Consider the following 16935-nt stretch of genomic DNA (forward strand, 5'->3'; position numbering starts at 1 on the left):
ACTGTTCTTCCCCATCTCTGTGCAGTTTAGCCGACTACCCAGTATTATTCTACCTCACTCCTACCGCCCTCTTCTCACACACAGTCACACACTGCTTCCAATCTCTCCCCGCCCACCGCCCAGCCTCCCCAAGTGTTCAACACGGCGATCTCTGTCCTACTGCTGCTAAGTATCTACCGCTCAATTCTTACTTTCCTACGTTATTCTTTCTCCACTGTTTCTTTCCTACCTAGCGGTCGTTTCGTCATCACCCAGCAGCTGCTTTCCTTCTGCCTACCTGCAAACCCGCAGCTCCCGTAATCCTGAATACTCCCACCCTCGATTACCTACAGGTCGTTCAATCCAGCAGACGCATTCCCTATGGCTCCTCCTCCTCCGTCGAACTTGCCTTTGGTTGAGAGGCTGAAGGCCCTCGCCCAGACATTGCAGTATGTGATTTGTTTCCTTGTCTCCCTCATAACTGTGCAAGCTCCGTTATTGACCAGGTGGCCAACCTGCAGATTTGCTTGGTTTATTGGGTAGGCTCTCCCCCATTTATACCTAACATCGATTTCTCCACGATTCCGCTGCGTCTAGACCATTTCTCAGCCATTGTAGTCTGGCGTCTGTGTCCATGACGTCGCACCTCGTTGTGCTATAGCCCCTCCAGGCATCGCTGACCACCCTCAGGCATGTGACGTTACTTATTTCCGTTTTCCGATACTTCCTTTCATACATTACCTTCAACTACTACTCCAACGCCGCACAAGTATCTTATCGTCTTGCATTCTTCTCTGCCGCTGCTACATATGGCATCGTTGTGTACAAGGGCCATATCGCTCGTGGTCGTCTTCAAGGAAGCGTGCCCAACATTGCGCTGAAACTTGCGGGTGACGAGAATGTTCAGTATCTTGGTGAGTACCTGCCCTCTTTTCCTTTTGCAACTGAGCAGGCTGGACTGACCCAGGATCAATTAGGAATGGCTCTGGTGTGGCTCTATTCCCGCCAGGTTCCCCTTGCTCTACTGCCATTCAGCGTTTACTCCATTTTCCATGTTGCAACCTACACTCGCGCCCACTTGATTCCTACTATCCAGCCCCCAACTGCCGCCGCATCCCCCGCATCTCCCGGCCCCTCTCGCGCTGGTGTGAAGCAATCGCCCCTGGCAGAGACTATTGGGAGGTTCGTCAAGCAGTACTATGATGCCAGCATGGATCTTGTGGCAGGATTGGAAATGGCCCTCTTGCTCCGTTTGGCGGTGGCTATTCTTACCTTCTCGAAGGGAAGCTTCGTTCTCCTGTTCATCTACCTCGCCTTCTTCCGCGCCCGCTTCACCCAGAGCACCTTTGTCCAGCAGTCCGTCCGCCACTTTACCGCGAGAGTTGATGCCTCTGTGTCTCACCAGAGCACCCCACCCGCTGTGCGCCAGGGATGGGAATCGTTTAAGGAATTTGTGCGCCAGGCTTACTCGGCTACTGATATCAGCCGCTTCACCGCTGGAGCAGGCGCCAAGAAGCCCCAGTAAGGGATAGGCGAGATGAATAATGACGATATCATACTCTGTGCTGGGGAATGCTGAAGGAAGACTATAATCACGATGGCCCTGTCGCTCCCTCCAGCAACCTGTTATCGTCATGTCTATCGACTCCGAATGCCAAGTACCGTAACTGATGAGAATTTAACGACCCAACAGGCCATCAATCTCAGCTTTGGTTGAGAAGTGGCAATGTAACGAATGAAAAGGATGGTTATGAGATAACCACATGAGGAAGGCTATAGATTGGTGTGTTATCTTTTGGGGGTATTGTTTATAACAACCCAAGTTTGTCTGTTGTTGGAGCCAGTAAATGCTGCAAGGAATAGCACCTTACTACCTAAGGTTTTTTTTTTTTTTTTTCTTTTTTTTTTCTCTTTCTTGTCCTTGTTCACTTTCTATCCATATTATATATCTGAAATGCGAGTAATTCGTGGGGAAAGCTCTGTATCCAATATTGCAATCACAACTCATCAGTCCCTAATGAGTACTTTCACGGCAAGTTATCTGGCAAGCACTGTTATGGCGAAATAAATCGCTCTCTTTCGAATCCAACACCAAGCCCCTGGAATGCTTCTAATGCACGTGCGTTTATACTTAATGAGGTATAATGAGGCATATAAATGATTCGGCGATATGTTGCTCGGGAGGGATTGGAACCCGATTTGTCTGCCTTAAGGCCTCCCATCGGGGTCTCGGGCGGCGGAGAAAGCGGAAACCCGGCCAAAAATTCGGGCCCTTTTTATCAGCAAAGCATCAACGACGACATCAACTCTTCCAAGAATCTCTGCATTGAAAGGTGCGATGTTGCCCTTTTCGCCGTCTAACTCTCATTGATGTTGTATTAGTATTTTCCACCTCATCTTTTTTCTTTCTTTCACCCCCCTTTCCTTCGCCGGCTACCCTCACTTGGGCGGCGCCCTTCAGTCGATCTTGATCCATCGTCGCCGCATCGCAACTGACCGTGGTCTAACCCGCACCACGATTTGTTGGGTTGCGGTGTTCTTGCAATGAGCTTGACCTCGCGTGTGTTCAGCCTGTTTACGCCGACAGATTCCTCGACCTCCGATTCCCCCGCACCAGCGGCTTTTTCCACCGCCGCTAATCCCGGCGACAATGTCTTCAATACTGTAGACCCGATAAGAGCAGAGATTGGCATCCATGTACAAAATAATCTTGAAGAAGAGGAGCCTCGCCCTCCGTACCTCCATGTGCGTCAATTTCTACCCCCCCCCCTCTCCGGGGTGCTTTATCATAGTCTACATGTTTTGACTCGTTAACATACTAATTGGGAATTGGATTTCATTTAGGCAATGCTTGCAGGAGCTATAGGCGGTACGTGCGGCGATATGCTCATGCATTCACTAGATACAGTCAAAACCCGACAGCAAGGCGATCCCCATTTTCCTCCAAGATATACTTCCATGACCTCATCGTATACAACCATCTACCGGCAAGAGGGATTTATGCGCGGACTGTACGGCGGAGTCACGCCGGCGCTTCTTGGCTCTTTTCCGGGCACATTGATATTTTTTGGTGTTTATGAATTTACCAAACGGCGGATGCTAGATGCGGGGGTTAATGCCAATGTAGCATATCTGTCTGGTGGTAAGTGCCCGCTGGTGTTGACATTCTTGTCTATGCGTACGATGTTGATGGGAATTGTCGCATAGGTTTCTTTGCGGATTTGGCCGCTTCCATCGTCTACGTTCCATCGGAGGTTTTAAAGACTCGACTACAACTCCAAGGCCGCTATAACAACCCTTATTTCAAGTCCGGATACAATTACCGCTCGACTGGAGATGCGTTCCGCACGATCATCAGGCAGGAAGGGTTCTCTGCACTCTTCTACGGATACAAGGCCACCATCTTCCGCGACCTTCCTTTCTCAGCCTTACAGTTCGCATTCTATGAGCAGGAACAACGACTCGCAAAGGAATGGGTGGGCTCCAGAGACATCGGTCTTGGTCTGGAGGTCTTGACTGCCGCAACAGCGGGTGGAATGGCAGGCGTGATCACTTGTCCTATGGATGTGGTGAAGACACGCATTCAAACTCAGCAAAACCCAGACCGCAAACCATCCACCTCTACTTCATCCAGATCTGCAATGGACCAAGCATCTGCCAAGGACGGTCCCCGACAACACGCTCCCTCTCAAACCACACCCAGCCTGAAAACCCACTCACGACCCATATCTACATCATCTCCGTCCACTTCCGTGGCGCCACCTGGAGCCCCGCGACTTGACACCTCATCGTTCTTCACGGGCCTGCGGATGATCTACCAGACGGAAGGCTTCGCAGGATGGTTCCGAGGCGTGGGTCCCCGCGGAGTTTGGACCAGCATCCAGAGCGGAACCATGCTGGTCATGTATCAATACTTGCTCAAGCAGTTGGAGACATGGCAGAGTACGGAGGCGACGGGTTCTCTTTAAATGAGCTGCGATGTTTCTCCTCCTTGCCCCCGGCTGAAGAACAGAGCGTGGGGCATCAACGAACCTCAACTACAGACCAAACGCAGGGCAACCACCACCCCGGAGCATATGCCCGTGTTTTGGTGGCTAGATGGCTAGATCTATGGGCGTTTGGTAGGATTGTGATGTTAATTTCTCTTTTTTTTTTTTTTTTTTTTTACCCCCCCCTTTTTATCTTATTTCGAAATTACATTACATAGGTACCTGATGATGGCGCGATGGCATGGGTTGGTTAGTCCCCTCTCTTATCTGTCCGTGTGTATATACACAATCTGCTGGAGAATTCTGCGATAATATAGACTTAGACGAAGTTAGTAATTGTACAATACACCCCGAGTTAGACATGATTCTGCTATCCAGCTACGTAGAGCCTATAGTTAATAGGTAGTGGAGGTACCAAATAGGAAATGAGGGGTGCGAAATGTAAACAAAGCCGAATCCGGCCAGTCTCTCTCAGGAACCTCTGTGATTGGCTGCAACCGCCTGTTCTGCCCACTTGAAAGCATCACCTCCTTCTCCTTCTTCTTCATCGCCTCTCCTCGTATTTCATTTTGCCTCATTTTGTTATTGTTTTCTTGATTACTTAAGTGCTGCTGGTCTATACCTCTTATACTCCATACCCTTCTCGTGCGCCAGATCATCGTCATCAGTTGTTTACACTTTAACCTCGTGAACCCTTTGAAGCCCCTCCCCCTTGCTCTGTGTTAGTTGCTTGTCGCATGGTCTACGCGTATCGTCATGTCTGCCGCATTACCTTATTTGCAGAAGCAGCGCAAGGGCCAGCTAGTCGAGCTCGCTGAGGTCACTGCTCTGGAGGAGTAAGTTGCGCGACCTATCTCAATTTACACTGTTGGATGTCGCAACTAATGTGCTTTTTTTTTTCTTTCCCCGCAACACTAGCTATGAAGACTTTACCAAGCCTGATCTTGCTGTAAAGTTGGACGAACATCTCCAAGCTAATCGTACTATCTTCGGATCCGACGCGCGCCTGGCAGAGTACTACAAACGCCTATCGCAACCGACGCGCGCATCGCCGGTAAAGAGAGAAAGCAAAGCCGAAAACACTCCTCCCAGATCTGTCCGTCGGCGAGTACCAAAACCAAAGGAAGAAATTGAGCAAACGTATGTTCCTTTGCCCGTCTCTCCGATCGAGGATTCGACGTCACTAATCCGTCCGTAACAGAGATGACTCCGATGTTCCAGCTCAAACTCCAGCACGTCCATTGGCGGATATTGCCGTCCAGTTGCCTCCTTCGCCCGCTATTGTCACTGAGGTGATCGATCGTCAGGCTGCCGTGTGGCGCAAGAGCATCAGCGAGGCCTGGAAGGACTCTGGCGTCCAGGAACAGTCAAATTCCCTTCGCGCAACTCTCAGCAGCGTGAAATCTGTCCAGATTCTTGTTGTCGCCTTCGAGGGTTTCCGTGTCATCAGGGAGGTTGTTCCCCTACGATACCTGGCTACCATCCCTGCTGTTGAGTTAATCCATACTCCGGAGATCTCAGTCAAGATTCCCGACCTCTTTGTGTTGGTCGACAGCTCTTTCTGGGCTCCAGTCTCTCTGTGGCTTCTCACCAACGTTCTTCTGCCTTTGGTGTTTGCCTACTTCTTCAACATCAGCCTGCACGCCCAATCAAGCGGCGGTCCTGCGTCCAGCACACGCAGAAGCCGCGCCGCACATGCCAGCTTCGACTCTCTGAGCTTCAACATTAGCAAGGCCGTGATTGCGTACCTTGTTTACGCAAACGGATTTACTTTCTGGCGCCTCTACGACGGGTATTCTATCCATCGAGTCAATATGGCTATTCCCTTCGAGGCTGCAGGGATGTTGACCGGCGCCGCAATTGGAGGAATCGGCACTCTGTACGAGGCGATCCTTCGAAAGTAATTATCATCTCCTTTTTCTTGCACTTTATATATGGGTGTATATCATGAATGTGCCGGCGTGCTTTGTGGCAGGAGCCGGTTTAAGAATTGCGTTACTGTTTATGCTCATGTTTGGATGATGATAACGCTTATCTTGCTTACTTTTTTTTTGGTACTGGAGTCATAACGTCTTGTGTCAGGTCTGCAGCTGGAAACGGAGTGACGACGAAATCCCAGAAAAATAAATGAGGTGGAGGACTGTAGAAGGATGGCCGGCAGGAATCTTTTTACTGTTTTTTTTTTTTTTTTTTTTCCCCTATCATTTCTCTTCCTGTGTGTGCCTGGGAAGTCTATCTGATAGTCGAACGGTGGTCATATAGGGTTGCTTGCTCGTTTTGGTTTTGCTCGTCCTTGTTACTTATAGCTATTTTCCTGTTTGGCCTGTGGCTTTAGCTTGGGGTATTCCTTTGCTTTACTCTACTCTTAGCTCCGTTTCTTTTGATATCCTTTCGTTTGTTGCGTTCGGGTTTACTGATGGCGTGATGAAATGGGATTTAGGACTGGTCTTGTTTTCACGCAGAGAGGGCGTCAATTACGACAGTGTACTTGTTTAATGATGGATGCTTAACCTAGGTAGTCTAGGTATTACTTGTTGGTTCTTGATATAAATTGACTTTTATCCTTGAAATTTCAATCCAGTACATGCCGTGCAAGTAAACTTGGGAGTGATCTGTGTATCTACAGAGTAGTTAACGCAGCATAACTCAGGTCTATCTAATAAATATATATACACGATAGAAAGAGAAAGACATCCTCCTACCGATTCTGCACCCTCTTCAACCTCCCCGCCAACTCCAACGTAAACAGCACCGCCACGTCCGATTCAATCTCCACCCTCTCGCTCCGGATATGGTTGCTCGTGCTCAGTTGCCCGCCGATCTCCGTGCTCCAGTTCTCCACGTCCCATTGGAGCCCCCTGGTTGTGATCCGGGCGGGCCCGCAGAGCGGTACGATGCCGATGTTTTCTTCGAGGAAAGGGGGGGGGTCGTTTTCGTTTTGCTTTTCGTGGGGAGTCGGCCGCGCGAGATCTCCCCGGTTGGTTCTGGGTGTGTGGATGGTGTTTTTCCCGCGGGCGAGGATGAACGTGATGCTTTCTTCTGAGATGAGGTATAAGTCTCCTGTTACGGGATGGTTTTGCGGTTGTGTTGTTGTTGTTGTTGTGGCGGCGGCGGGGGCTGTCGAAGAAGAAGAAGAAGAAGAAGAGTACAGGCTTGACATGAGATATAGATGGTGGATCTGCGAGAATGCCTGGTCGACTCGGCCGCCGAGTCCGCCCATGACTAGGATCTCGAGACGGTTCGGTGTTCCCGGTGATGATGATGATGATGATGATGATGATGAGAGGATCTCCCCGGCGTGGCTGCGGAGGTATCGCAGGCTCTTGGTGAAATCAGTCGAGTACTGGTCTTCGTCTTCGATCACGCGCACGCCGAGATTCTCGTAGTGTGTTCGCACGGCGGGGCGGACCGAGTCCAGGTCGCCGATTATCACGTCGGGGAGCTGGAAGGGGGGGCGTGCGAGTTAGCTTGTTTTCTTTGCTTTCGTGGTTCTACCAATGTCGCGCAGCAGGGCAGATCACGCACCTCGCTGCCCTCCCGGTTGTGCGTTGACATCCAGTCGTAGAACCGGTTTGCGCCGCCATCCGCGCAGACGGTTAGGAGGGCTGTGTCCTTTGTTAACGGGGTTCCCGGTGGTCGACAGGGAAGAAAGAGACGAGACGTGCGTACCGTGTTTCCGGAGGAGTGCAAGTGCAGTCTCGTTGATTGGCTGGTTGAGGATGATGAGAGCGAATGGGGAGGGGGGTTCGTCGTCGCGGAAGAACTGTGTTGGGTCCCACTCCATTGCTGTTGAACAGGTTGGTTGGTTTCTGTAGATAGTGTGTTTGTGGTGATGAGGTTGATGTATATATGCTGATCTTGCGTACTACAGGTATATACAGTAGTTTATTCGGCAGCAAGTCCCACTTCCTGATGCTGAGTCAGAAACATGTACTCCAGTAGCTAGTTAGTTAACTAACTTGCCGATATAATAGTTATATAATTAAACGTGTGATAATTGGAAGATGTGCGGATCACTAGTGAGTTGTGTTAGTCGAGTAGTCAAATGTCGGGCTATAAAACCAAAAAATCCCAAATCTTTTCATATCCGCTGGTCGTCTAGTTGGTTTATGGCGCTGGACTGTAACTGAAATTTGATGCTATCCAGATGTCGTCGGTTCGATTCCGACCCAGCGGATCCTTAATTTTTTTTTTTTTTTTGGCTCATAACTCAGGCGGAGTAACTTCGGAGTACGCCCATAGTTACCTAGGTAATTCTTATAGGGTGCTGCTATTCTCACGGCTCAGCTGGTCATTCTCACGGCACAGCTAGCCTCTTTGGGCGTAGCAGCTCCACATCAGCAGGAACCTGACCTTTTATAGAATAGTGCTAACTAGCTAGACTTAAATAGGACTAGACTAGTCATATAATCATGAAAACGTGCTAGAGAAGCTCGAGATATTATTTTATTAATTTCTTATATAAAAATGATACTTAGGAATTCAATTTTAAAGCAATAAATAAGACTATAAGTTCTAATATTTATATAATATATTTACTAACCAATTAAAAGGCTTTATTTAATTAGGAATCCTTCCTCTGCTGCGTGCTAATCTGACTATTCCCGCTCCCTCCGAGTAATCAATTCCCTACCTACCTGGCTTGATACTAGCTGCTTAGTACATTCAAATGATGACAGATCTCGTGTAGTACGATTCATAGCTCTGCAAGGTCTTCCAGGAATCCACGTGATATCCCGCTAGACCACTAGACTACCAGGTCACGTGCATATCCATACAACTAAAAATTAAGAATAAACCCCCACACGTGACCAACCTGATTAGGCGAGGTACCCCACATAACTACACGCTAACTAGCTAGGACCCATACACTAACTATGGTTAGTTAGGTACCCCACCCACTAACCTAAAAGGGCTAGCTGTGCCGTGAGAATGACCAGCTGAGCCATGAGAATAGCAGCACCCTTCTTATATGTAAGGCTTTTTTCTTCTCCATGCTCCACTCAGACATCGACTCGGACCCAGTGCTGGGGCTCTAAACAAGCTTAACTCCAATGGGAAAAAAATAAAAAAAAAAATGGTGCATTTATTTCATTATATAATAAGATATATAAAAGTGTATGTATGATATTAAGTAGAAACTCTCTGTAAATCGGATGCATTTTTGTGTAAGCGTCTCGCTGGCGAGGCGCTTGGGTATGGGTAGTGTTGGTAAAGGAAGCAAAGCTACACAGAGTACAAGGGTAGTAGGAAGGTATTAGAAGTAATAAAATAAAATACTTATCTCTTAGTACTTCAGGGATTATTATATTACTATTTATATTACCTAGTCAAGTTACTAGTATAATATAAGTAACTTAAATATTACTATTCTCCTAATTATCCTTAGTTACTAGATATATAGTTTAGCATGTAATTTAGCATGTAGTTATATATTATATAATTACTATAATAATTACTTTCTCTCTCCTTAGTAGCGCGTCCGCATGCTATATATACTATACCTAATCTAGCTTAGTATTCTACTAAAGAAGAGCTAGTCCTAGTTAGTATAATATAATCTACTTTTTTATTTAATACTAGAAATAATAATAATATATATAATATTATCTTTATTAATTATACTTTATTAAATAAGATATAAATAATATTATATTTTACTTTAAATAAGATAATAAATAAAAATAAGTAGTTTACTAGATATACTAGTAATAAATAAAGATATTATTATAATATAAATATTATAGGAAAATACTTCTCTATATATATTCTTTCTAGCCTAATCTATATTTTAAAAAGTCCCTCTTAATAAGTTAATATATTATATTAGGTAGGTTATTATTACTTAAATATTATAATAATAGCTAACTATATTATAAATCTTATAGCTCCTTTAAAATATTTTTTATTAAGTATTATATTAATTATATCTCTATAAAAAAAAACTTATTTAACTACTATTATTTCTTTCTTTATAAATACCCTTATTCTAGTAGCATAGGTCTATTATACTAATTATTTATAAGCTCTTATAGTAAACTTCCTTATATTTATACTAATTATAATACTTATAACTTTTATTACTACTAGTATATTTTTTATAATTTTTACTATTATTACTTTATTATCTAGTAAGACTATATCCCTCTTATCCTCTATAGCTACTCCTAATATTATAGTAACTCTTATTACCTCTCTCTCTATTTTTTCTACTATAGTAACTCTAGCTACTCCTGCCACTATTATCATGCTAGCTCCTATTATTGTGCTAGCTCCTATTATTCCTATTATTACTATAGCCCTAGCTACTCTGATTATTCTAATTACCTTTACTAGCCTAGCTATTATTACATGGATACTATGTTACCTATATTATACTAAGTCTTAGTAATATATAGATAATAATCCTATAAAAGCCTATTCCTATATATACCTAAATTTAGAATAGTAATATACTTAATATATTTACTTATATAAAAAGTATTTCTTTATTATCTTGCCTGTATAGGTTAGTCTTAAGAAAATTTAAGTAATATTTAATAAAGTAATAGGTATAGCAGCCTATATCTAATAAGCTTATATTACTAAGATTTTTATTTATTATCTTAAGACTAAGGACTAGATAGAGAGATTATTTTAATTTATTAATTATAATATATTTTACCTACTTAATATGTAATATATTAGAAATAATATAATAAAATTAGAGAATAATAATAAGAAGATTTAGAATAATTATAATAATTAAGAATTTACTAATATTATAGTATAGATATTTTATTATTTCTATTTTTATATAATAAAATCAAGTTATTTTCTTAAAATTTTTTAATACTTATAATATATCTCTATTAAATCTTAAAATCTAGTAGAAAAAAGAAAAAAAATAATATTATTAATATATTTTTATAATTTTTTTAATTCCTTAATCTTATTAACTTATTATTACTATATTTTATTATTTTATAATATTTTACTAATACCTTACCTATATCTTATTTATATAATAGAACTTATTTAAGATATCTTATATATTTTCTAAATTTTCTATTAATTATTAAGTATTCTTATATATTAACTATTCTTTTTATTTAACTAGATATTAGTCTTTACTATATAACTTTTATTATATAATAATTTATTCTACTTCCTATTCTTTCTTATTATTAATAATAACTAGCTAGAATAATATTAGTAAATTACTATTTTTTATATTCTATTTCTTAAAGAGTAATATATAAAAGATTAGGTAGATTTTCTTATATAATTTAAATAATTATAGGTAATATACTTATTAGTTTATTACCTTAATTATTTTAAATAGCTCTTTATATTTAATATCTAGTTTCTTACTAAGCCTTTATATATAGATATTCTTTATTAATAGTAGTATTTATTAGCCTATATAATATTTAATTAGATAATACCTCCTATTATAGCTCCTTACTTATTATTTAGTAGTATAATACAAGCTCTCTTCTAGTTAATAATATTTTACTTATAGTTAGTTAAGTTATTCTTCTATTATTATAACTATGCTAGAGTCCCTAATATTAGCAAGCTTAAATAATACTAGCTAGTAGCTATATTATATCTTATAAGAAAATATTCCTAATAATATATTTTTTATATTATTATATATAAATTCTATTATACCTAGCTAGTTTACTTAATTAATTTATTAATAACTAATATAGATTCTTAAATAGATCTCTAATATCTAATTCTAATATTTTATTTAGCTATTTATTTATAGATAGAATATAATACTTAGTTATTTTTTAATTTAAAGCCCTTAATATAACTAGATCTAATATTTACTAGTAAAGAGTAAGCTATAATTACTTATTAGGCTTTTTAATACTCTTATTTTAAGTATAATTTTTTCTATAAATATATTAGCTAGCTTCTTAATATTAATATTTCCTATTATTAAAAGGTATTTAACTCCTTTAATATATTAATTTATAATTACTAAGATAGTATTATATATATACCCCTTTTATATTAATAGTAATAAGCTTATAATAAAGTCTAGAATTAGATCTTATTAAGGGCATTCTAGTACTAGAAGCTTTATAAGCTAGTCTAGTAGAAGTTATCTAAATATCTTTATTTTCTAGTAAATTAAATAGCTCTTTATATACTCCTTAATATTATATTATAGAGTATTTTAATAAAATTTTTATTTAATAAGATCTAATATTTTTTCTTAATTAAAGTAGCCTATATATAGGTTATTATAATATATTTTTAGTAATTCTTAGTATATTACTTAATTAAAAGAAATATAAATAACCTTATTATATTATACTAATCCCTTATTATTAATATACTATTTATTCTTATAAGTTTATCTTTATTTAGTATTATTCTTAAGCTACTTTATTACTTCTTATTTAGATAATTTCTCTACTATTTAAGTATGCCTCTAGTATACTAGGTATTTCTTACTAGTATTACTCTAAATATAATTTATATAAGTATTCTTATATTATATCTCTTAAAATAAGTTTTATAGAGTAGTTAATAATATTCTATAAGCTTACTTATTACTAGCTATTCTTCATGCTAGTATTCTTTAAGTTAAAAATTTTAGATCTTTTAACTACATGATTAGGGTCTCTTAAGGAGCTACTATCTTACTCCTATCTTAATTATTCTATAAACCTCCTAGCTTTACCTAAAGTATAGGCAAGAGTCCCTTAATTATATCCTATTAGGCAGGTTTATAATTCTTTTATTTTAAAGGTATATTAGCTAGGTTAAGATTATTAGGTTAATATTTAATCTAGAAATTATATATTACTAGGAGCTTAGCCTATCTAGTCTAGTATTAATTTAAAATCTTAATAATATAGAAATATTTTAGATTTATATAATTTATCTATATATATATTATATATAAATTATCTTTAAAATAATAATATTATATCTTAAAGTATTTTACTATAACTAGTAATTCTTAATTATAAATTTTATATCTTCTCTCTATTTTAATTAATTTCCTCAAGTAAAAAACTATAGGTTACTAAGTAATATACTATATTTTTATAAATTAAATATTATTATATTATATTAGGATTCCTATAATTATAAAACCTAATATATTAATTACTAGGAATATCTCTTATTTTAGATTAAAATACTATAGTACTAGGGGTCTAGAGAATACCTGCTTTAGTATCTTAAAAGTACTTTAACTATTCTTTATTATCTTAAAAGGGCCACTTTTTTTTCCCTTTACTATCCTCTTTAGTATATTACTTAGTAAGGTAGTAATCTTAAAATACTAGTAAATAAATTTTTAAAAATATCCTATAAATCCTAAAAATACTTAAATATTATAGAACAAGTATAATTCTAGCTAGTTACCTATAATATATACCTATTTAAGATCTATTTAGATTTCTTTAATTCTTATAATAAAGCTAAGAAAATATACTTCCTTCTAGTAAAAGCTATACTTTAATAATTTTATATAAAGATTATACTTTTAAAAATATAATAATACTTTACTAATATAATACTTATATTTTTTCTTTATTTATAAATAAATTAAGATATTATCTAAATATATTATATAAAATTTATCTAGAATCCCCTTTATTATTTTATTAATATATATTTAAAAGATAGCTAAAATATTATATAATCTAAAAATATAACTAGATATTTATAGTATTTATACTTTATATAAAATACTATTTTCTATTTATTACTTTAATAAATATAAATCTAGTAATAAATATCTTATAAATCTAGTTTAATAAATTATTTAGCTCTAACTAGTTAATTTATTAGTTTATTAATTTATAGGAGAGAATATTAATTCTTAATAATAATTATATTTAGGCCCTTATAATCTATATAGAATTATAATAATTTATTAGCCTTTTATATAAAAAGTACTAGTATACTTATTATATTTATTAAGGACTAGATCTATTTTTTTTCTAATAATTAATTAATATACTCTTTTAAGATTACTAACTTTATTCTTAATATATTATATAGCTAGCCTATTAATAATATTATACTAGTAATTAATAGTATATTATAACTAGCTTTTTTAAAGAGAAGTACTTCTACCTCTTTTTTTAAAAATATTAATTTTTATTCTTTATAATATTTAGAAAGAGTCCTTATTATACTATTATTATTATATAATTAGCTTAAGACTAGTATAATAAGTCCTTACCTTATTATACTTTTAAATTACTTAAATAATTTAATTTTAATCTTTAATTTTTTTTCTTAATAATACTAGGTATTTACTGCTAAGAAAATATTAAGATTAACTAGGCTTAGCTAACTATATTTTAAGATTAGTTAATATTCTTTTTCTTCTAAATCTATTATATAATATTCTATATTAAATTCTCTAATTTTATTAAGGCTATCTATAATTTAGCTCTTTATCTAGAATCTTATATAGTATAGTACTATTAAATTATTAGTAAAATATATAAGTTACTTTATCTTTATTTTATTAAGATTTATTCCTTCTTTAGTTAAGAAGTAATAAAAAATAAAGTTCTTATTTACTCTAATATCTATAAGTATCCTTATTATAACCTATTTCTTACCTATTAGGATAGCTATAATAACTAGAAGGGGTCTTACTAGTATCTCTTTATTCTATTAAAGTACTAGGGATTCTAGAATATTTAATTATTATTAATCCTAGTTTTCTAATTTTTCTACCCTCTTAATATCTTCTCTATACTAGGAGTATTTTCTTATAATATAACTAGTTTAATTATACTAGTAATATTAACCTTCCTTTTATTAATTCTAGTAATTTTACTATTTTTTTTTTAATTTTTTCTACTAAAATTTAGTTAGTTAAAAATTTATTACTTTACTATTATCTTTCTTTCTCTTTCTTAAATTATTCTTTAATATACAAAACCCCAGAGATTAATTTAATTATATTTTATTTAACCTTTTCTACTTTTCTTATTTCTAAAATTTCTTATACCTTGCCCCTAGTTTAGTAACTTTAACTAGACTTTATAATATTATTATATCTTACTAGATTTTTTTATATAATTTAGGCTAGGCTATTTAAATAGCTAGCTAGTAAAGAAATCTTTTAAAATTAACTTTAATTATTAGGATAAACTTCTCTATCTAGATTATTAAAATTTATATACTTTATTATAGTCCTTATCTTATATATAGAAGCTAGTAAGTTATTATTTACCTATAATTTTTTTCTAATTCTAAAAAGTTTTATAAGAATTTAGTAAATTTTATATAAATAAGTTCTTTAAAATTTACTTTATACTTAAAGTATTATACCTACTTTATATTATCTTTTAAATAATCTATAATATAGTAAATCTTAATTATATTACTCTTATAAAGTTTCTCTTATAATCTAAAATAATTTTAAAAATCTTCTAGAAAAATACTAAGTTTCTTTAAGTTTTATATTTTAAAAAACTTAGATTTAGGCACCTTCTCCCTACCTATCTATATAGCTTGTGCTATATATTAGGCTATATATTATAGCTTATTATCTTCTATTAACTTAATAGATTAGTACTAGAGAATTACTAGTACTATTAAACTTTCCTTAATAATAATTTCCAGTACTATAGTTATAGATTCCATGGAGTTTAGATCTGCTACTCCTTAAAAGGAGGAGCAGGTAGTCCTTCTTATACTTATTATATTACTTTGCTTAGTTAAGAAAGTACTTTAAATTATAAGTATCTTACTAGCAAGGCACTTGGGTATAAGTAGTATTAGTAAAGGAAGTAAAGCTACATGGAGTATAAGGGTAATAGGAAGGTATTAGAAGTAATAAAATAAAGTACTTACCTCTTAGTACTTTGGGGGTTATTACATTACTATTTATATTACCTAGTTAAGTCGCCAGCATGGCGCAGGCGACTTGAATATTGCCGTTCTCCTGATTACCCTCGGTTACTGGGTATGTGGTTCGGCATGTGGTTCGGCATGTGGTTGCATGTCACGTGGTCGCCGTGACATTTTGTTCGAAAACCCAGACTCCCAATATAACCAAACAATGACCAATAGTAGAAGATGAAAGGAAAAACAGCAAAGATATCCAATGCGTATGATCATAAAACCGTTAAAAAACATCGGCCTGACATTGAAATTAGGGTCAGAGGCCGGATTGACTTTTCGGGAGTTGCATGGCAGCCACGTCGATGAAGTTATCGAAAGGCAAGGTAGGCAACCAGGGCTTCGGTATGGAGGGCTTTCTCGGCCCTCTCTGCTTGGGTCATCGGAGGTTTCGGGCTCTTCTTGGCCTTGTTCTTGGACAACCACTTTCTGGTTGCTTCCTTCTTCTCCTTCGTGAGGGTGGTTGTGGAGGTAGCGCTGTATGTGGAGGCAGCATCGTCGTGGAAGGTGTTGGCCTTGCAGTTGTTCGAAGCCATGGTTGATTTGGAGGAATGTGGCTGGATATCTGAAGAATGATATATCGCAGGATTGAGGACTTGGGTGGAATCGCTCTGAGGATCTTGAACCAAGTGAAAAGAGGATTGAATTGATGATGATGATGATGATGATGATGATGAAGAAACGGTTCCAGGATAAATCCCATCCTCTATATATATTCATCGCCGTCGCTTCTGGAGTCATACTCCTACTTCTTTGGGTAGTGAGCCCCGTACATGTTTACTCCGACGGAGGAAGATTTCAAAGCTAAGAGCTGCGGAATAGAATCTAGAGGATTCGAATGACGCAGACCGGACACTGAAAGTAAAGCTTAGCACTGGAGCGCTTGACAGATAGGCTCCACATGCTTCGAATTGACCATTCCAAAGCCTGAACAACCGCAGATATTTCATGCGCTAGGCCGCTCAGCCCGGGAAGTTTGTCACATTTGGGCTGTTTGTACTCTGCATGCCAAGCATCAAGGGCGTGGTGTGTTGTATGAAGACAAGTGGAGGGTTGGGAGCACGCAGAATGAGTCAGGCCCCAACAG

The 16935-nt window shown here is 37.0% G+C and overlaps 5 protein-coding genes and 1 non-coding gene across 6 annotated transcripts; 4 read left to right on the plus strand and 2 right to left on the minus strand.

The window, feature by feature from the left end:
• Positions 1-42: 42 nt before the first annotated feature.
• On the plus strand, positions 43-1858 carry P175DRAFT_0504585 (uncharacterized protein). Its single transcript, XM_040897906.1, has 4 exons — positions 43-428; positions 501-518; positions 670-893; positions 957-1858. Exons 1-4 carry the CDS (start codon positions 361-363, stop codon positions 1502-1504), a joined length of 858 nt encoding a protein of 285 aa, XP_040749220.1. The 5' UTR covers positions 43-360; the 3' UTR covers positions 1505-1858.
• A 416-nt stretch (positions 1859-2274) lies between these two features.
• On the plus strand, positions 2275-4156 carry P175DRAFT_0486558 (putative mitochondrial carrier protein). The gene is made up of 3 exons (XM_040895633.1): positions 2275-2724; positions 2824-3121; positions 3187-4156. Exons 1-3 carry the CDS (start codon positions 2524-2526, stop codon positions 3945-3947), a joined length of 1260 nt encoding a protein of 419 aa, XP_040749221.1. The 5' UTR covers positions 2275-2523; the 3' UTR covers positions 3948-4156.
• Positions 4157-4533: 377 nt separating this feature from the next.
• On the plus strand, positions 4534-6166 carry P175DRAFT_0466041 (uncharacterized protein). The gene is made up of 3 exons (XM_040894896.1): positions 4534-4804; positions 4887-5108; positions 5170-6166. Exons 1-3 carry the CDS (start codon positions 4725-4727, stop codon positions 5870-5872), a joined length of 1005 nt encoding a protein of 334 aa, XP_040749222.1. The 5' UTR covers positions 4534-4724; the 3' UTR covers positions 5873-6166.
• Positions 6167-6524: 358 nt separating this feature from the next.
• P175DRAFT_0504588 (thiamine diphosphokinase) lies at positions 6525-7899 on the minus strand. The gene is made up of 2 exons (XM_040897907.1): positions 7494-7899; positions 6525-7410 (listed from the first exon to the last, which is right to left on the minus strand). The coding sequence occupies exons 1-2, from the start codon at positions 7521-7523 to the stop codon at positions 6667-6669; spliced, it is 774 nt and encodes a 257-aa protein (XP_040749223.1). The 5' UTR covers positions 7524-7899; the 3' UTR covers positions 6525-6666.
• Positions 7900-8055: 156 nt separating this feature from the next.
• Positions 8056-8145, plus strand: P175DRAFT_0t128. The gene has a single exon. It is a non-coding gene; the product is annotated as a tRNA-Tyr (tRNA).
• Positions 8146-16074: 7929 nt separating this feature from the next.
• Positions 16075-16384, minus strand: P175DRAFT_0535574 (uncharacterized protein; the record flags this gene model as incomplete). The annotated part of the gene is made up of 2 exons (XM_040900232.1): positions 16075-16089; positions 16184-16384. 2 exons carry the CDS (start codon positions 16382-16384, stop codon positions 16075-16077), a joined length of 216 nt encoding a protein of 71 aa, XP_040749224.1.
• Between the last annotated feature and the right edge of the window lie 551 nt (positions 16385-16935).

The sequence above is a fragment of the Aspergillus ochraceoroseus genome, assembly GCF_002846915.1.
Source record: "Aspergillus ochraceoroseus IBT 24754 chromosome Unknown P175scaffold_9, whole genome shotgun sequence".
In the NCBI taxonomy this organism is placed as follows: Eukaryota; Fungi; Ascomycota; class Eurotiomycetes; order Eurotiales; family Aspergillaceae; genus Aspergillus; species Aspergillus ochraceoroseus.